This window comes from Equus caballus, chromosome 10, assembly GCF_041296265.1.
Source record: "Equus caballus isolate H_3958 breed thoroughbred chromosome 10, TB-T2T, whole genome shotgun sequence".
Taxonomy (NCBI): domain Eukaryota; kingdom Metazoa; phylum Chordata; class Mammalia; order Perissodactyla; family Equidae; genus Equus; species Equus caballus.
In genome coordinates, this window is record NC_091693.1 from 90,649,985 (window position 1) to 90,670,855 (window position 20,871).

At 49.2% G+C, this 20,871-nt stretch overlaps 1 protein-coding gene and 1 long non-coding RNA gene across 2 annotated transcripts; one reads left to right on the top strand and one right to left on the bottom strand.

Moving 5' to 3' along the window:
- Positions 1-1,004: 1,004 nt before the first annotated feature.
- Positions 1,005-15,160, bottom strand: PERP (p53 apoptosis effector related to PMP22). The gene is made up of 3 exons (XM_001504417.5): positions 14,385-15,160; positions 5,445-5,585; positions 1,005-2,418 (listed from the first exon to the last, which is right to left on the bottom strand). Exons 1-3 carry the CDS (start codon positions 14,596-14,598, stop codon positions 2,192-2,194), a joined length of 582 nt encoding a protein of 193 aa, XP_001504467.1. The 5' UTR covers positions 14,599-15,160; the 3' UTR covers positions 1,005-2,191.
- Positions 15,161-15,443: 283 nt separating this feature from the next.
- LOC111775395 (uncharacterized) lies at positions 15,444-20,582 on the top strand. The gene is made up of 3 exons (XR_011422657.1): positions 15,444-16,652; positions 17,953-18,165; positions 18,256-20,582. It is a non-coding gene; the product is annotated as an uncharacterized lncRNA (long non-coding RNA).
- Positions 20,583-20,871: the final 289 nt, after the last annotated feature.

The following is a 20,871-nucleotide window of genomic DNA, read 5'->3' on the forward strand; positions in this document are numbered from 1 at the left end:
CTTCAGTTCTATCAGCTCATTGGTCCCAGGAAGCTGTACTTTTCCTAAAGGTCCATCATTAGGATATCGTATTATTTATTAAGGGGAAGAAAGCTGGATGGGAAAAAAATCCAAAGACAGGAGTGCCTTTACAGAACCTTGTTCCTGAAGGTCATTTCACGTGTCGGGGGAGAGCCAGTCTCTTAATCTCTACCCATCATCATCTTCCTGAATTGTCCGTGCTACTACTTGAGAAGACGGCATAATTATCACTTCAAATCCTCTACCTGTTTTTTTAAAAAATCTAAAAAAAAAATTTTTTTAATTTTTAAAAAATTTTTTAAAAAATTTTGTTGTAAATAATCACCCAGACTTCTTTCTTCAGAATTTATGATGAAAAACATTCACTGCGTATTTTGAAAAGCACAGAAGAAAAATTCAGTGCCAAGGACCAACTGGCCAACAGAAGCACAAAACAGAAATGCCTCCCTTCTCCCACCACACCACGTGCAAGCCTTCTGTATGCACATCATGGTGGAATAACTTTATATACATTTAGACACCACAGTAGAATTAACCGACCACAATGGCAGGAGAAAGCTACCCAACAGGAAGGCAGCAGGAGAAGAAGGAGGGACTGCCTGCCACCCCACCACCTGCATGAAGAAGGCCCATCTCAACAGGAAGACGAGAGGGGACCTGCCTCCAGCCACACCTCACCATCCCTGGCGTCTGGACCGACCAGAAGTCTTAGTCCGCTCCCCTCGCTGGCAGCACTGGGCAGATATGTTTGCTATCTGCGTCCAGGGCACCGGTCACTGTGGACGAGTTCAGGGAGCAGACTGCAAGGATCCATTAAAGATCATTCAAAAATTGTTACTGGACACCTAAAACGAGCAAGACCCTTACAGCTGAGGAAAAGCAGCTTTTCATTCTATCCGATGTTCTTACTACTCCACTCAAAGTATCTTTCAAAAATTCCCTTCCCCAGATGTGAAAAACAAAACTGCAAAGTAGAAACAAGATTAGAACACCTGGTTTATTGGGAAAAATTCACAATGAAAACTGCAACTGCTTATCCTGCAACTTACAAAACAATAATTTGATATATAAAATGAATTGCTTTTCATTATGTAAGTACAAATGGTAGAAAAATAATAATAATCCATGTGATATATCCTATGTTTGTCATTCAGAGAAACCTCCCATCCCTGAATTCTCCCGCTGCATGTTTTACATCAGATATTTTAAATTGTTTACCAAGGAAAACCAGGTTTTTAACGATAAGTTTTTGCTTACAGAGGCAGCCTATCAGAAGCTGTGTCTGTACGATAGAGCCAGTCAGACCTGAGATGGAAGATTCGAGCCATCCCTCCTCCGGAGGCTGCTGTAAGGTTCGCTGTGACAGGAATGACCCCCCTGAGGTTTCCCGAGCAGACTCACACTTGTCAGTCGGGAGGAACTACACCCAGGCCATCTTTCAATCCAGTCTACTCTGGCCCTGAACACACAGACACAAAACCGTACACACTTACTGATACAGTGTTTTCCCACACCCCAGCCCTATAAACCACGTTGAAAGAGAAAATTTCATCTTAACACTTCGCTATGTAAGGAGGCCCTACTCTACTGCACCAGGCTTTGGCCACGAAGAATACTCTCCTAGACGCCATATCAGGTTAACGTGAAGCTTGGCAAAAAAATCCTTTATTCAGGATATTCATTAGAAATTCTCATAAACTATAAGCATTTAGGGAACTATTTTGCTTCTTTAAATAGCCGAAGGCTTGAAAAAATACTTCTTTTTGCATTTCTTTTGGAATATTTTAGAATATTTAGCCCTTAACAGACCCGGTCCGTTCCAGCTGGGAAAAACAGAAACTTGATCACATCGCTTCCATCTTTGAAGTCTTCTCATTTTTGCCTTAGAAAGTGGTAAGTTTCACATTCATAGTCTTTTACAAATGCAGTATGAACGGCACGGATAGATGGAAGGAAATATTGGCATTTTATAGTAATTTGTTGAAAGAGGTAAGTCTTGTTTAACTCTACAAACATATATAAAAGTTGACTATGAAACTGTAACATCACTTAAGAAATATTTTCTCCCAAATTATTTTAGCATTTTGACTAGTTTAAGAGGTTGCAGGTATTCTGGGGAAAACACTCTCCCCGGAGCCCGCCCGGCAGCAGCGACTTCCCCCGGCCCTCCTCAGGCGGACGTGTAGAAGTAGCGTGGCTTGGCGTTGCCCAGGAGGTCATCCTCGTAGTTGGGGAGGCAGCAGAAGAAGAAGGCGCAGCCGATCAGGATGATGGTGGCCGCCCAGCCGAAGCCGTAGGCCCAGTTGTAGACGTAGGTGACGGCAGGGTTGGCGTGAAGGCTGAAGGTCTGGGTGTACTTCACGGGGTAGATGACCAGGGAGATGATCTGGAACACAGCTAAGGGGAAGAGAGAATCCCAGAGCGTGAGCGACTGCGTGGCACCAGCAGATCAGCTCCCTCCTCCACACGTTTCTGCTTAAAAATAGGTGTTAAGTCCACCTAAACAACTAATGAAAAGGGCTGGGGCCTCTAGCTAACCACGGGCCAAAAAAGGTTATTGGGTACTGTGTGTCAGAGATGCCAGGCACCGAGTGTGTGAAACACGGTCAGAAAACCATTGGGGCCTCACTCTACAGCACACAGACAGGCATCACACACGAAAGTAAAAGTCCAGAGCTGCGGTGCACGGAGAAGGCAGGACGGTAAAGAGTCCACCTTCTCATCTCTCTATTTCCTGTGCAAACACATTGTTAATATTTTCAGTGTCAGCAACAGTAACATCTAAACATACACACGTGTGCGTGCACTCACACACGTTTATAACTCCACGTGGGCCTTCAACAGTACACCGCTGCAACATTCATTCAATAAGTGAAACAGCAAACGGATGATGCGAGTGATCCATATGGGGACTCACGAGGAAGCCCTGCAGAGGAAGTGGGGATCTGAAGAACAGGCGTGGGGAGACAGAGGGCAGGGGGTTATCCCAGCGCCTGGGGGAGCGTGAGGGAGGACATGGGCAGGAGCGTGTCAAGGAGATGTCTAAACTCTTTGGTAGAAGGGGCCCATCAATACAGTTATCATCGATCCTTGTATTAACACATAAGCCACTTTAGAACAAAAAGAACTTTGTTAAATCTACTTTTGTGGTCTTTTTCAATGAACACACATAATCCTATAAAGCTTTGATGAGTATATGTGTGCTATGCTATGTTATGCGTTTTTTGCTTGATCTTCCACGTGCGCCCTGCCATGTCACAGGGGTGAGCAGGGTACGAGCACGGAGAAGGCCGTTACTAGACCTTAACGTTTTAATGCTAAGATGGACGGAAGAGTTTTACTATGATTCTTTTAATTGTGGCAAATTTACACAACATAACATTTACCATTTTAACCACTGTTAAGTGTACAATTCAGTGGCATTAAATACATCCACAGTGTTGTGTGATCATCAGCACTGTCTATGCCTAAATCTTTTCAACATCTCCAACATGAACTCTGTCCCCATTACCCACTCCCCGTGGCCCCTGGTAACCTGGATCTCCTTTCTGTCTCTATGAATTTGCCTCTTCCAGGCACTTACTCCATACAGGTGAAATCATAAAATATCTGTCCTTCTGTGTTTACCTTATTCCTCTTAGCATAATGTTCTCAAGGTCCATCCACATTGTAGCATATATAGAAACTTCATTCCTTTTTATGGCTGAATAATATTCCATTGTATGTATAGACCACATTTTGTTTATCCAGCTAGCTGCTGATGGACACTTGAGGTGTTTCCACCTTTTGCTTATTGTGAATAATGCTGCTTTGAATACAAGTGTACAAATATCTGTTCAAGTCCATTTTAATTTTTTTGAATATATACCTGGAAGTGAAATTGCTGGGTCATATGGCATTTACTAGGATTTTGCAAGGAACGCTAATGTCCTAGCATGTTACCTCCAATGGTGATTGAAACAGGCATTCATCTAGTCTTGTAAGGCGAGAGAAATGAAGCTATACCAAAGGTGTTTCTTTGATAACGTCTCATAAATTTGAACTACAAAACACCAAACAGAGGTGGAGCTGGGATGCAACAAGGTTCTTCACGGGTTTTATGATTCTTAGCCATTTCTGGTTTTAAACATTATTGCAAAAGCCAGCTGTGAAACATGAGGGACACAGAGTAAATCCTTTACTTTTCTTTGCTGAGGAACATTGGCCCTGAGCTAACATCTGTTACCAGTCTTCCTCTATTTGGTCGGTGAGCCGCCACCACAGCCTGGCCACTGACAGACAAGCAGTGTAGGTCTGTGCCTAGAAACCAAATTTGGGCCATGGAAGCCGGTGGGCAAACTTAACCACTAGGCCACTGGGTCTGGCCCTAAATCCTATTTTCAATCCGGAGAAATTTGTCAATGTCCAGGCGAGGGCTGGGCCCCACTGGCTGGTTCTCTGAGTCACCTCCCTCCTCTCAGTCGGGACTTCTCACCCTCACTTGTCCCCCTCCCAAGTCTGTGAACTCAACTTTTCCAGGCTCAGGGAACCCACCCCAAAGTGGTCTCCCTCCAGCTCATGCTCAATCTGGTGGACCCTTCCAGTCACGAGGCTTCTGACCTGTTACCAGACCATCCGCCCACTTTGTGTCTGTGCCCAGGTCTGCAGCTGCGTCTCCGCTTCACTCCCAGGAGCCTGGGTCAGCACCCGAGAAATGACCTGTGGCCTTGCCCTCATCAGCACCTTCTCTTCCCTCCTCAGGAAACCCAGCTCTCCGTCTAAAGCTGGGGTCCCGCTCCTCCGACATACTCACCTGGCGTGCAGTGCCTGCCTAAAATCTCAAATACTTCTTCCCCAGGAGTCCTAGTTCTTGTATTCGATTAATAAGTGTCCACTCCGAGCCCCATCTGCCTGCATAATGGGTTTCCCGGCCCCAGCACTAGCTCTGTGCTTCAAGGAGGCAATTCCACCTCCCAGTGCTCCCGGTCCCCCGTGCCCCTGCAGAACACCCCTGTGACCCACCACATCACAGGGCCACAAAACCCCTTCAACAATGAAGGGGTTCCGGCACGTTCCAGTCCCCTCGGACAGAGCTCACAGGAGGCCCGCCCGGGGCCACTGCGGAGACACGGCACCTCCAGGCTGACACAGCCCTGCTCCCTGGGGAGGGTGTCACTGGACTCAGCGTCACCGAACAGAGACAGCAGCACCAGGGTGACAGCCTTCCCCACTGGGACGGGGAGCAGAGAACGCCCCTGAGGAGACCCTACCGAGGAGAGGGGTCAGGCCTCAGGACACAGCTCTCCTCCGTCACCTCTGCCCTTGAGGACACGATTTCTGAGAACAGAGAGGAACTGCAAATCCCGGGGTCTTCTGCGTGGACTGGTCACTAACTGCACCGAGGCCACTGGAGGTGCGATGGAGCACGGCCAACAGCGCCTTACCTGCCAGGGCCAGGAGGCCTCCGATGACTCTCAGGAAGACCAGCATCTGGGGTCCGCAGAGGGCAAAGAAGGACAGGACGAAGCAGATGAGCAGGATGATGAAGCCGCAGAAGAGCATGGCGGCGGCTGCCCGGCCCCACGCTGCGGGAGAGAAGAAACGGCAGTTCCAAGTCAGACCGGCCGAAGGCACAGACCAGACCTGACCACAGATCCTGCTCCTTCTGCTGACCGCATCTGCGCGGAAGGACAGGCTTTCTTTGGACAACACTTAAGCATCTCCATATTTCAAGGGAAGAATCGGCAATTCACAGACCTAGGTGTTAACACACTAATTTGCAATAACACCTTCTCTCTTCAGTTGTGGGGAAAATGTTTCTATCTCTGAAATGAAAGTTAAACTTCATTAAACTATTTCTCATTTAATAAACTTCCCATATAAACAGGTATATTTAAAAGGTTCACTCAAGTTCTGATATTATATAACCCTAATAAACAACATTTTTGTATTGAAAAATCCAAATAACAATCTCCTTAGGAAATGTTTCAAATACCTTCAAAAGGATCTCTGTGTCGTATTAATGTTTGGTTCCGTGCAAAAATAATCACTGAACACGTATACTTAATGCCTAAGCAGAGATGCGAAATAAAACAACTAAAGTAGCTGTGATTTTTATAACAAGTTCACCTCACCGACTTCTAGGTCATTTGACTGGTCAACCTGAACAAAGATCTGGGAGCACAGACAGAGCGAGGGCTTTGAGGGCAGCTGGGCCTCATTTATACGCTGCCTCTGCCACCAACCAGCCTCTGTCAATCGCGCATCTGTAACCAAGGCTAAAATCGCCTTATTTCGGGATTGTCGTGAGGATGAGAGCTCTCGTGTGAAAAGCCAGGCAGCTGTTCATTCTCCAGCCCTCGCGGTTCCCCAAGCTTCTCATGGATCTGCACCTCGAGTTTTCACTTCATTCTGCCTCCACGAGGCTCTGCACCCTCACGCAAAGATGGCTCTCACTGCCTGCTGCACGTTCTCTTCTCCCTGCGTCACAGACAGCCCTGAGCAAAGCCCGCCCCCACGGGCCCGCCACATCCTCTAGGTTTATGAGCGACGCGGGCATAACAGGTTATCCAGGAGAAGACATTTTTATGTCTCAGAAACACCCTGATTTCCCACAAATTACCCCGGGATGGGGCTGGGACGGTACCCGAGTGGGCCTAGTTTTATATTTATAATTTTCCTTACTTTCCTCCAAAGCTTCTGGCTCTTCCTCTGAGATCAATAAGAGATTTTAGGGGCAAGGTAAAGTAGATCATCTCAAAGTCCAGCCCATAGACCACTGAGTCTAAACCATCAGTGTCACTTATTAAAAATCCTGTGCCTCCCTGGAGACATGAACAGACATTTCTCCAAAGAAGATATACGGATGGCCAATAGGCACATGAAAAGATGCTCATCATCGCTGATCATCAGGGAAATGCAAATCAAAACTACACTAAGATATCACCTTACACCCGTTAGAATGACAAAAATATCTAAAACTAATACTAACAAATGTTGGAGAGGTTGCGGAGAAAAAGGAACCCTCATACACTGCTGGTGGGAATGCAAACTGGTGCAGCCACTATGGAAAACAGTATGGAGATTCCTCAAAAAATTAAAAATAGAACTACCATACGATCCAGCCATCCCACTACTGGGTATTTATCCAAAGAGCTTGAAGTCAGCAATCCCCAAAGTCCTGTGCACCCCAATGTTTATTGCAGCACTGTTTACAATAGCCAAGACGTGGAAGCAACCTAAGTGCCCAGCAACAGACGAATGGATAAAGAAGATGTGGTACATATATACAATGGAATACTACTCAGCTGCAAAACAGAACAAAATCATTCCATTTGCAATAACATGGATGGACCTTGAGGGAATTATGTTAAGTGAAATAAGCCAGCGAGAGAAGGATAATCTGTGTATGACTCCACTCCTATGAGGAATTTAAAATTATGGACTAAGAACAGTTTAGTGGATACCAGGGGAAAGGGGGGGTGGGGGGTGGGCACAAAGGGTGAAGGGGTGCACCTACAACACGACTGACAAACATTAATGTACAACTGAAATTTCACAAGATTGTAACCTATCAACTCAATAAAAAAAATTTAAAAAAATTTTAAAAAAGTAAAAAAAAAAATCCTGTGCCTCCCTCCAGACCCGCCGAACCAGAGCTCGAGAGGTGGTGCCCGGGAGTCTGCATTCCACTGGTGTTTCTTATACCCACAGCAAACTTCTGGAACTAAGAAAGATGATTAATCTCCTTATAAAACCAGACACAGCACTGCCAAAAAAGAGGACATAACTTTCAGTGTGTGACCCTCTGTCAATTATAACCTCATTTCTATAGATTTTTACCGCTACTGCCAATCACTAAATTCAGTTAAATCCAGTCGCTCAACTCAAATAAGCAGACACTGATTTTTCCTTTTGAGGTGAGTTCACAGGCTTGAAACCACGCAGTGAAAGGCCACATCTCTGTGTAAGCAGGCAGAGAAATGCAAACACGAAGAGAAATGGCACAGCAGGTGTGAATTTTCAATAAAAACAGGAAAAACATCCTAACGAGGAACATATTTCAAGGAGCAAACTTTGACAATCACAGACTAAGGTTTTAGAGGTAGAGCTAATAAACTGTGTGTGATGTTGCTGAGGAGTGAGATCAATAATTTTCCCTGTTTACTTGAGGAAGATTAACACCGAGTTAGATTGTTCCATTGCTCCTTCCTCTAACGTCACAGCTGAGGCATAATTTACACTTAGCTTCAGGCGCTTGGAAGGAATTAAAGAAAAGAAATAGTAACCAACCCCCAGTCTGAAGGCTGCAGGAGAGCACAGATACAAGCAGACTTCTCCTGCGCTGTGTTAAATCAATTCAGTTCGTGTCTTTCTTATTTAAAAGGCTGAGTCTAAAGAAAACCAAAATGGGAAATTAAGGGACACTTTGTCTTGAGAAACAGAACGTGTAAAACCTGCTCCTGCAGCACAGAAACACCCACTGAATCATTTCACTATCATTTAAGACAAATCTCGGCGTGGTGTGAAGATCCTGACTGACGAGTACGAGTCCAGCAGTCTGCCCTCCCATGCCAATGACTATTCTGTTGTCAGATGATGAAATGGGCTCCACCAGGTCTGAGCAGGGTCCTCCCAGCCCAATATTCTGCCCAGGGAGGGGACCAACGGGCATGTAGACACGACACGGCAATTCTCCATGAGTTTGTACCCTTAGAGCCTTTGGTCTCAGTGGACCCAGAATGAGCCTAATATTTACAAATTTACCCAACTCTTCTGGGAACTATTTATGTTTTTATATTATACCATGGTCTAAATTATACCATATTTACCAACCCCAAGGGAAAATGTCAATTTTTAAAACTTTATCCTAAAGCTACTTCTTCTGTGACTCCACAGATGGTCCTCAGTTCTTCAAAGGCAGACTGTCCACCTTTATTCTGAAGACAAGTCTGGCCTTCATCATTATTTGACACACGGAATTTTATTGCTTTTCCTGATTGTGTGTGTGTGAGAGAGAGAGAGAGGGGAGGATTCTCCTTGTCAATCATCATTCTCTGAACTGAGACCACGAAGCCTGCAGTCCTTCAGGTAAAAAGGTGCTATGTTTCTGGGTAGGAAGGTTTTCTGCTTTTTTTCCCCTAAGGGAAGATCAATTTGGTGCTACATGTATTCTGTTCTGTCCTAAGTTTATTTTCTAAGTACCACTTGGAGAAGTTTACATTATCAAAGAAACCAGCAGTATTAAAAATCCACTTTTAAATTAGATTCATTAAAGATCCACGTAGATAAAGACAGCTTACCAAACTGTGTTCTCGCTTGCAACAATTCAACATTAAGTCAACAACATGGAAACCATTCAATGGTCACCAATGAAATTCTAAGTTTTTCCTGGGAAATAGTTTTCAGTTTTTTGCATGAGGAAGAATGACATATGAAAACACAATGTTACAAGGCAAGTGCATCTGAGAAAAGACCAGTAAGGTCAACCGACAAGAAAAGAGCCAAAAAAGTAACAATAAACGAGGACCTTGAATGCCAACCTGGAAACCGTAAATCAAACTGAGGCTTGTGAAAAGAAAAATAATAAACTTTTAAGAGAAGGAAAATACTACTAATATTTTTAATATTCTCGGTAATATTTTGGAGACTGTCACTAATTTTCCCCCCAAAGTTAGGATTTCTTTTAATGGATGTGCTGCATTCTTAAGTAATTTTACTCATGGACGCCAAACATTGACCAAAACAGTCAGTGGCCCGGCCCCTCACTCAGTGCCCTGCGGACAGCAGCCTGTCACCCAGCCAGAGTGGGTCCCCTTCCAGAACAGAGGATTCCGCTATTAACAACTCAAAGGCCCCACCTAGTGAATCTGATTGTGATTAGATTTCTTCATATTGTTTCTAGAGGGCTCCCGATGTCATAAACAAGCAGAACTGAAAACTGGATAAAGCCATAGTTTAAAAAATAAAAAAGATCCTATTTACAAGTAAATATGAGCACGGGTGGATGACATATTCAGAAAGCCTACGGCACGGTCAGTGAGGAGGTCATCGCAGTAACAGAGGCCCGTGCCTCCGAAACAGAAGGGCTCAGGAGTCACCTGGTACCCTGATAAAATGCAGATTCCAGTCGGACAGGTGGGGCCTGAGACGCAGACGACTCTGATGCCGCTGGTCTGCGAGACCTGTGTAGCGAGAATCCAGAGTACAGCCCATAACAGGCCTCCCAAAAATCTACCCAGAAGAAGCGATTTTGCAGGCACTTCGGGGGGGTCACGCGGGCGAGCACTCCAGGTTGGGGGAGTCCTTTGTGCTCGGCATTGCTCCTGAAACGAGCTGACGAGAACTACTTACCACCGTGTTCTACAGAACTATGATATCAACCCTTCATGGCCTCTTCTAAAGTCTGAGTGGGAAACCGCCCTACGCGGGAAGATGTGAAACCAGGGGTTGTGGCCTGAATTCAGACAAGATAACTCCAGGGAATTCAGAAGCTACCCGTAAACGTTGGAAAGTCTGTCCAGTAGGAGGCTGGACAGTGGAATTTACGGGGACGCACTTTCAGCTCTGTGGGTAGAAGAGACGACCTTTTACACAAACGGCACCGTCGGGAGAACCCAACGAAGTGGCCCAACAAAGAGAAGCAGCTCAGAGGAGCTGGGCGTGCTGATGAGCAGCTCTGGTGAAAGCTGGCAGAGGTAGGGCCCTCCCCTCCCTGATTCTAATGGTCTGGGAGTCTGGCCCCCTTTGCATGGAGAAGACAGGTCAGGTCCCGAAAAGGGCTGAGGCGCTCGGTGGTTGCTGCCACGAGCAGCAACCAGGGAGTGGACCGAGCTGGACCACCAGGGCATAGAATTCTAGGTTCTATAAATCAAAATATGCATATTTTTTAATTACGAAAATAAATCGACAGTAGCCAACTTTTTATTTTGCTATGTAAGGACGTGAACACATGCCCCCACAGAGTAATCTATCTACGGATGCCTTTTCATAAAATAAGAACATTTCAATACCTCACCCAGCCCCCAACAAAAAACCCCAAGAGCTTAATCTCAAAATGAAGTCCTTTAAGTTAACTTTAGCATCGCTTAAACCTGCTAACTTCGTACTTATTTTTCTCATTATCTGTTCACTTACGATCCACAGGGCTAAGTGACCTAAACATACTTCATGTAATACTCTGATTCTTTGACTTATCAAAGGCCAATTTCACATAAAAAACATTGGCCCCATTCTGTGGATTCAAAGGGTGTCTTTGGTAAGAATGAGGCTCTGAGCTCCCCAGTGGGATCCCAGGCAAGCTCTGGAACGCGGCCACACTGGCTGTCATTCTTGTGCAGAAACTCGTCTCCACCAGCCTCCACCCGGACAGGCTGGAGCCTGCTCAGATCTGAAATCTACGCGGCTGATGCTTAGAATATCCTCCTGATGTACTTTCTTAAAACTGGAAACAAGCTGCTGGCAGTGCAGAAACAGCATGCGTGAACATGCATTCAAATTTAACTTTGCATTTTATTTACATGTGAAATTTGAATGACCATTTCAATGTTTAAATCTAGATTTTCTTTTCCTGTTTTGAGAAGTATACATCACGATTTTTTAAAAATTCAAAAAGTATCTGTTAAGCTGGGTATTTATTTAGCTGTTAGCTATCACGTAAAATAACATATTCCGTGTATAAGTTGGTTCATTTATGAGGAAAAATGATGAGACATAGTAACCTGAAATTCTTTAAAAAAAAACGTTAATAACAGTGCAAAAAATACTATTCTTCTCTTTACATAATTCTAAGGAATTACTGACCTTTACAGAAAACTTCCATATTATTTAGTATTATTGCCAGTATTTGGCACAGTAGGAATAATCTGCATCTTTAATACCAAATAAACATACTGGTGTTACGAATATCAACTAACAAAAGAGAGGGTCAAGAGCTTCGTAATAAAAAGTAAGTTTTCTTAATGGTTACAATGGTAAATCACAATGTTTATATTCTAGACATATCAAGAAGTTTTAAAAAGTGCATGTACACACTCAGTTCTCTCTATTGAGACATCATTTTAATCAGAGCCATCAAATACCCCTTGTTGTGCCTGCACATACGTGGGCGTGTGTGTAAACTGCTTGTGCCTTTCAGATAAAGTATGAGGCCTGTAAACACTGATTTCGGCAAGGCCTTTCTGGGGCTCTGAAGCTCTCTGGAGCCCAGAGATGCCTAGATAATGGCCTGCAGTGTAGGAATTCACACTTCCACACTGGGTTGAGCTCGCCAACGGTCCGTAGTGGAGACAGAGCAGAAATGTAGGGACACCCACCTCATCTCTGACACCAAGGGCCTGAGTGGCCTCTCCTGTGGGTTCCCACCTCTTTTCTTCTCCCCAGGGCCACCGGCAACGGACGATCCTGGATTCATGATTCGACCCTAGGTCTTGAGCAAAAGCCACATCTAACACATGATTGGCACTTAATTGTCTTTGCAAAGGTCACAGGAATAACTCAATTGGGATGTTAAGGCCACGGCTGTTTATGAAGAGCGGTCTTGCTGCGTCACAAAGCTAGTGATAGATTTTTCAAGACTCCCTTCCTTGGAAAACGGAACTTTTCAAAAGGCCGATTTCTACATAAAATTAAAACATAAACTATACACAGGATCAGTGTTTTCTTTACAATTAAAAAAATTAATGCTTTAGACTTCTATCTAATTAAAAAACTAAAGTGAGAAACACAATGTGCTTGCTCTCTTGCATGTTCAAAGCATGGTGTCAGTCTGAGTTGGAAGAGCCACGCCCTAGGCAGGTGAGCTCATCCTGCAAGTCAAGAAAAATAAAACCTGCATTGTGTGTGTTTCACAAGCGGGCTGCCGTCCCAGCCCAGCCCTGCAGGCCAGATCCCGTCCAGCCGCACGGGCGGCTCTGCCAGCACCTCTCCCGCCCAAGCTAACCGCCCACTTCACAGGCAGGACTGCTGAGCGTTCTTTGGGTCTGTGTTGGTCTTTGGAGTGAGGCATGATGATCAAAGTCTGTTGAAAAACACACCTGTCCGAGCAGACCTAAGTCCCTACAGGAGACTGAGCTCGAATGCATCTTAACTAGAAGGTACGGATATAGTATTTCAAAGAAATCGATTCCCTTTAAAAACTAAAAGACTTGGGATAATACAGACCCTTGCAGGCCAGCTGTTTGTGTTTTAAGAGGAAAAGCACAGACCTTCAGGAAAGCAGGAATTCCGTTCAGTCTTTACATTTTCTTACCCGCTAACGAGGACCATGCCTCCTTTGGGGGAGAGTTCACCGTGGGAACTTCCAAACAATTCCACCCTAGATAAGACACAGCAGGAGCCCAGACACACCGCCCCAGAAATAAACAGAGTCTGGTTGGAAGCCCAGGGCCACTTGGGGGAGGGGAGGAGTCGAGCCGGCGGTGCCAGCAGGGAGCGAGGAGAGGCGGGCGGCCTGCCCAGTTTAGACCGGCTCAGCTCGGTTGGCAAGGCCCCACTCTGTCGTACTGGGCTTTAAGCCCCTGATCAGGTCCGGCTTGGACCCCCTCTCCCGCGCGGCGCACGAGGCGGGAGAAACAGCCCAGCCGCGCGCCTCGCGGGGGCAGCGTGGCCCCCGCAGGACCCGCCCCGCCCCAGTGCCGGCTACCGACCGTCAGGGTCTCCCCGCTGGGAAATACTACTCCACCGCAAAATGCTACACCTGTCAACTCCGCTTCACCTGCTGGTGTAGACGATGTGCTTGCCGTTTAGATTTCAAATCAGATTAAAACAAAGTTTTCCAAACTGCAAGGCGGGCGTAGGCCAAAGGACGCCGGAGACAAAAGGTGACAAGGACGAGCTGCGGCTGGAGGTCCGCGGCACCCCTGGGGTCGGAGCTGCTCGGACCGCCACGGAAAGGGCTTCTCCAGGGGAAGAAGAGCTCCCCCCCCGCCACCCCGGTTCAGGTTAAAGGAACAGGACGCCGACTTAGGGGAGGCGCGCGTCTTAACACCTGTATTTGAATCCTAAGAACCGAGGAGGAGGCGGCGGAATGGGAAGAAATCCCAGGTCTCCAAGAAAATATACTTTGTGCATTATGTTTACTCCTAAACCCTTGTCCAGGGCTGAAACCGTCTTTCGCACGTACCCGCCAGACCCTCGGACAGAACAGCGCGGACGCCGCCGCCGTCTTCCTGTGCCGAGCCTGCCTGAGCACCCGGAGCTGCTACCGCTTTCTCGTCCTGCGGTCCGGTGCGGGAGCCCAAGCTCCGGACAGACTTTTTTGAATCACCCATCACCCCGACACTGTTCAGCCCCTCACACCGGCCGGCTTCCAAACGCCGCACGCTCCCAGGCCGGCGCACGCCCGACCGCAGCCCGGTGGCCTTCCCGGAGGTGGCGGCACTCACCGTACTCCATGAGGCTCTCGCAGCCCTGCCCGGGGGACCCAGAGCCGCCGCCCTCCTCCCAGCATCGCCACCACAGCGAGGACGTCTGTATGTGGGTGCTCGACTGCAGCCAGCCGCGGCCGGCCAGCGCGATGATGTCGAAGACGATGGCGCTGAGCAGCAGCAGGGGCAGGATCCACCTGCAGCGCTCGCAAGCCAGGCCGCAGCGCAGCATCTCGGCGCGGGGCTCGGAGGGGAGCGGGACGCGGAGAGGGGCGAGCAGGAGAGGAGCGGGGCGCGGGCTCGGAACCGAGAGGGGCTCCCGGAGGCGAGGAGACGGGCGCGGAGGAGAGTGGGGCGCACGGAGAGGGGCGCGGAGGAGAGTGGGGCGTGAGCGCAGCCGGCGCCACAAATGGGGAGGCGGCGGGGAGGCGGCGCCCGGAGGCCCCACCTCAAGTCGGTGACTCAGCGGCCGGGCGGGGCCAGGCGGGCCGGGCTCCGGTCGCTCGGGGCGGGGCGGGACTACCCCGCCCAGAGCGGACGACGGGGTGGGGCCCGGCCGGGGGCTGGGGGGCCTGGGGAGCCAGGGGATCTGGGGGCCGAGGGGGAGTCAGGGGTGGCGGGCGGGGAAATAGGGGGTCGGAGGGCTGAGTGGGCCATGGGGGGCCAGAGGGGTCGGGGAGACACGGGGAGGGGAGGAGACAGGACGGCGCGGTGGGGAGCCAAGTGCCCAGGGCTCTGGCCGCAGCCTCGCGCCCCCGCAGCCCCCTTTCCCTCCCCTTTGACCCTCGCACTCCGAAAGCTTTTCTTCTCGGCGCGTCCACGCGCGCAGAGTTTAATCCGCGCCCGCCCCTGGCGTCGGACAAGGGTCTGATTGGCGACAACGCCATGTTGAGGTCTCGAGCAGCTTGAGGTGGGCGTTCCAATTGGAGCCCGGCGGACGCCGCCCGGGGACTGACCGCGCCAAACCCGGGAGCCGGCAGGCGTGGGGGGTGGAGGGGCCCGCTGCACCTCTGCCCGCGGCCCCGCCCTGTGCCCGCCCTCGGCCGCGGGGGCGAGGTGGGTTCCTGTCTGCGCCCCAGTGTCCGGCGTGTGTCGGGACGTGGGGAGCGCGGTCGACACTGTGGGCGTGGACACCGCGCGCTGGACAAAGGCTCACTTCCTCCGCTTCCGGATGAGTCCATCCCCACCACAAATCTCCACTCTGCGTAGACCCCACTCGATCCACTCTTTTCGTGGACTCTTTTGAGGTTTCTCCAAATAAGAGCCGTGTGCCAGCATGCACCCGCGCCCAGAACCCCGCCTGCAGGCCCGGCCCCGCTTCCGGTGCCCGGGTGACCGCGCAGGTGGGCGGTGACTGCGCAGGTGCTGGCGGGGGGCGCCAGGGAGGAACCAGCTCTCGGGTCCACACCTCCGGAGCCTCCGGCAGATCCCACGAGGGTCACACCTTTCCTTACACCTCCAAAGGTTTCTTCTGGATCTCTTACTTCTTCCACTAATTTAGCACGAAAGAAACGGGAAGCACGCAGCTGCACGCACAGGCCAGCCTTCTCTATTTCGCGCTCTCAAGGGAAAGAGGAAAGGACTCTGCCTTGTGTCTCCGGCAAGTTTTGAGGACGAATAAGATAAAAGTACTGAGAAAGTTAGTATCTGGAACCACGTGAACTCATTCTACATGAACCACGTTCGGGTATTTTCGTCAGAGGCAAACACCTTCACGTTGCAAGAATACACAGGGGTGCCCGCCGAGTTCACCGCCTGCGGCACAGACTGCGAAGAAAATGCGCCCTCAGCTGGTCAAAGCAATGAAAATACGTGTTTAATTAGCTGAGATAACATATTTGTGAGAAAAAAACCCCCACATTCTTACAGACCAAATAGAGTGCTGATCATAAGTGTTTTCAGACAAAATGAGCGCTTCACGGGTGTTCTCATATCTCTGCATAATTTTGGACTAGATATAATTTCTCGTTCCAGTGGGTTTGAGGAAAAGGGCTCATTGATGCTGAGGTGAAGGCAGAGAAAGGGCTCCGAATTTCTGGAAGAGACTCCAGCGCCCTGGTTGGGGTCCAGCGATGCCCACCCACGCAGGAGCCGCAGGCTGTGGAACCAGACGCCCGGTGCAGATGCTTCCTCACGCCGGCTGTGCGACACTGGGCCGCCCAACTTCGTGCCTCAGTTTCCTCACCCCATGGTGTTGTAATGACTATTAACAGAGCTGGGATGCTGCCTGCAGAGCGAGCCACAACGTGGGGGTTGAGGACGACGACGACGACGATTTTCACGCAGGTTTTCCACTTTAATAAGATTGGAAAGGGGCCCTTTCACGTTTGCAAGGGGCTAGTTCCATAGATGGGTATCAGCGTAAATCGTTGTTATCTTGGACACGCGCAGCTCGTCCAGCCTGGTCCTGAAATGAGGGTTATGGGGAGCAGACAGTTCCCCCTGCTGGGAAACGGAGGGATTGCAGGGCCCTTGGCAATGTGGATTGTACCTGAAAAGTTTTTATGTTTATGAATTTGGGGGGTTTATGGTTATAAAAGCAATGAATATTACAAACAAAAATACATAAATATATAATTTAATGATGAAAATTTGTAGTTACTTTGCTCTCCCATCTAGAGAAGGTCTAGTCACAACTGTGGTACCAGCTACCTGACGTTTGCGGGGAGTTCACCTCGAGCTGTCAGTGTGTCACGTCCATCTGATGAGGTGTGTGCCGCTGTCACCTCACTTGAACGAGAGAGGGAGCCTGCACATCACGGAGACCCTGGGGATGTGAGAGGGTTAGCGGGGCCCTGAAATAAGCTGTAGGCTTATGTCAGGCGGTTCTGGAGAGGGCTCGAGGAAGTGGGTGCTGGCGCTGAGTCATGTTGCATCAGGAAAGGCCACATCTTGTCTTGTGGTTGTGGTGTTTGTCTTCTCTGGGCTCAGCTACGGCTGTTCAGTGGTCTTGGTTTTGTCTCGCTCTGCCGTGATTACAGGTGGCTTGTCTGATGTGGATATTTGGTGGAACCCATTGTCTCAGCATCAGATCATCATGGCCTGGCGCCTGGTTGCCAGGCCAACCACCAGCTGTCAGGGATTTTTTTCCTTCTCTTAGGTTCTCCTTGAATCTCTCCATCCATCCTCCCCTTTATCCGTCTGGGGCTGGTCTTCCTCTGCCCTCTCACCCAGTGTTGGCATCCCCGGGGTTCTTTCCATGAACGATTCTTCTAGCCATTCTATACCTTTTCTTTCTGTTATGTCATCCTCTTTCATGATTTCAATCCATGCTATACCCTTGTGACTTGCTAATATGTACCTTTAGCCCATACTTTTCTATGCTTCAGAATGTTCTAGTCAACTTCCAGCACTTGGCACCACCTGGCTTCTCCCCCAAACACTTTGACCTCAGCCACTGCAGAATTCAAACTGCCTTCTTTTCTCCTGAACCATTGTCTTCTTTCTGCAGCCTCAGTCACACCTCCATCATCTCTGTCACCGAAATTAAAACTCCTCCGAGGTCGTCCTTAACACTTTCATGTCCAGTCTAAGCCCCGTAGCTGGAAGTTGTGCCCCCTGCTTTACCTCCCGTCTGTTCCTTCAGCACAGACTCTACCTCGCCCTGCCGCCCCGCCTGGCGCCGCTGCCACAGCTGCCTCCTGACCGCCCTCCCGTCTCCAGTTCTAGACGCTCCCTCCTGCAGAGATGCTGAAATGGTCCAGCCGCATGGGACCTGACCCTGGCAGTCTCCCTCACGCCCCCTCGCTGACCCTCCCCACCTCTGAGATCGAGCGGAGACCCCTAAAGCGACACACAGGTCCGCCCATGTGCTGCCCATCAGCTTCTCCAGTCCCATCCACCACCTCCACCCACCTCACACCGCTCAGCTGTCTCTTCTCTCTCACAGCACCTTTCCTAATGCAGGAGTGAGGTGACCGTTTGGTGACCACGTGGACGAATGAACGGCTATCACAGCCACCTGTAGACCCGGCCTGTCTGCGCCTCAGTGTGCTCGTCTACTGTTGAAGTGGCTGGAAAATGGACTGTAAGAAAACTTATAGCTCTGAAATGCTATGAAAAAATAAAGGAAAACATTCTCAGAATCAAAATTGAAAAAATACGTACTTATTCAGAACAGCAGGTGGCTGTAGAACGTCGCTTTTCAGCGTAGCATTTGAAGACAAAATGGACCAAATCCCCGGGGAACACCAGCAGTCACAGAGTGTGATTTCCTAACGCTTCCGTGCTTAGTTGACAACACTGCGTCCGCCCTCTGGGTGCTTGGGGTTTGGGGAGGGTCCTGCGACGGAGTGATGGATGCTGACCCCGGGTCAGCGTGCCCAGGCGGCGGGGGCAGAGAGGAGGGTGGCCCTCGCCCTGGAACAGTCAGCACGATTACTCAGAGTGGGAGACAGGCTGTGTACAGCCCATCTGTGACCCAGCTCTAACCAAACCCCAGCTCTAACGCCTCCTGGGACCACGGTGGCAACATCCCAGCAGGGACTCGGTGACAGCCTTTCCGTGGAGGGAGCAACAGACACTTGTTTAAAGTTGCTCTTCCGAGGACTCCACCAAGTCACATCACAAATAATGTCTCCACATTCTGACAACCGACTGAGGGTTAGAGGCTGCTGTGCCCATCTTACAGAAGAAGAAACCTGAGACTGAGCGGTTAGGGGGAAGGTTAGAAGGAAGGGCTCCAAACTCCCGTCTGCTTGCTGCAGTGTCCATGCTCGGTCCACTCCGCCAGCCTGCTGCCGTGACCCCTGAGTGGAGCACGGCATTGGAACACACAAGCGCACGGAGTTGAGGAGGGCCCATGTAGACCTGTGCTACGCCTAGAGAATGGCCGCATCTCAGCATCAGTTCCAAGTCACCCGGTGATGGGAGAATGAAGTACTGAGCTCGAATAACGTCATCTGGACCCGAAAGTTTAATAAGAAGCAACACAGGCTGCATTCACTGAGCGCTTCACGGTGTGTGGCACTATTGTTGGGACACGGTGTGTATCACTGTCTTTATTCTCAGGGCAACCCTCTGGGGTTGGTGCGGTTATTACATCCACTTGCAGATGGGGCCCTGAGACACAGAGAGTGTAAACCACTTGTCCACGGTCACACAGCGGGTTGCTGTCAGAGCCAGAACAAAGCCTAGACCCAGCTTCTTGGTCTGAGGCCTCGGCGCCCGACCACTGTGCAAATGACGACAATGATAGCGATCACCCTCACACAGCCCTTCTCCAAGCCAGGCGTGTCTGAGCATGCAGGAGTTCTTCCTGCCCTCACGGCACCACGAGCAATGTGCAGCCGTGGCTTCTGCACTTCAGATGAGGAAACTGAGGCACAGAGAAGCTGAGTGCCTGTTCCCAGATGACACAGGTGGTGAGTGGCAGAGCTCCCCTGTCCTGCACAGGTCTCCCCGTCGTCCACAAACTGACCTCAGACACCTCCCAGGAAGGTCTGCACCCCTGCACATTCCCGCAGCATCCTCGTCACCTGCCAGGCCCCGTCTCTCTTGATTTCAGGAAATGTAACTGCCAAACAATGAATTGGATTGCCATACAGATGGAGATGAGAAGAGAATGTGCTTAAATATACGATGTTCTGCACCGTTTAGCACCTCTGTTGAGGAGGAACAGTCGTCCCCACGCTCGGGGAGCCTGCACGGGGCGGTGTCCCTGTTGTGTGGGGGCTCCCTCATGGCTGCTCCATCAGAGAACAGGACAGCTGCTGGCCCTGAGTCTCACAGGATGTCAGTGCAGCATGACGACGTCTTCAAGTCCACCTGACAAGCTTTCAGGTCCATTCTTCTGGAGATGCACCCGGCAGAAGGGGACAGTTCTTATCCACGAGTGTCTCGTTGTCACCATTTCCACTCCTCAGACTCAAAGGAAGATACCTCTTCTCTAAGTGAAGCAAAATCCCCAAGTGTTTTTCTCCTTCTAGTGTCCTGTACGTACACGTATGCACACAGCATATGAAATAAAAATGCTTTGCTTTAGTAAAACGGTGATAAATTTCTGGTTTGGGAAGTTTAATCAATTTATGAATGCATCATTTATTAAATTTATAGAAATATTTATCTCATATGATCTTGGCATATAGTTAGAGAATACTAGTGGGCTTAAGAAAAATAAAAATCATTGAAATCTCAAATGTAAAACAAATTCATTATGGATTTTTTTGGTGTTTACAAACCACCATATGAGTTATAAAATACTTTATAATCAATGCAGTAATTTGTGGTTTAATTATGGTTGTTTTATCTCAGGACCACTTTTTTACTTTTCAAATGATTTAAAGCAGCGTTTCTTTTAAAACAGCTGTGAGTTGATCCAGCAGCCGTCTGTTGGCTTTGTGGCTGCCAGGAAGGAATACAGCCCCACCTCCATCTCCTTTGCACTGACAATTTAAAGCGGGGGACAGCTCGCGCGGGAACACGCGGGAAGCAAGCGACATTAAAAGCCTTTACGACTAAGTGCGCAGTGGAGACGTCTGTGTGGACGCCCAGGAAGGAGAAGCGT

Coding starts and splice junctions, on each gene's coding strand:
- PERP (XM_001504417.5), bottom strand. CDS start 14,598: ATGCTGCGCTGCGGCCTGGCTTGCGAGCGCTGCAGGTGGATCCTGCCC. Junction 5,586..14,384: donor CGAGAGCCTCATGGAGTACG/GTGAGTGCCGCC, acceptor TCTCTCCCGCAG/CGTGGGGCCGGGCAGCCGCC. Junction 2,419..5,444: donor AGGCCTCCTGGCCCTGGCAG/GTAAGGCGCTGT, acceptor TCTTCCCCTTAG/CTGTGTTCCAGATCATCTCC.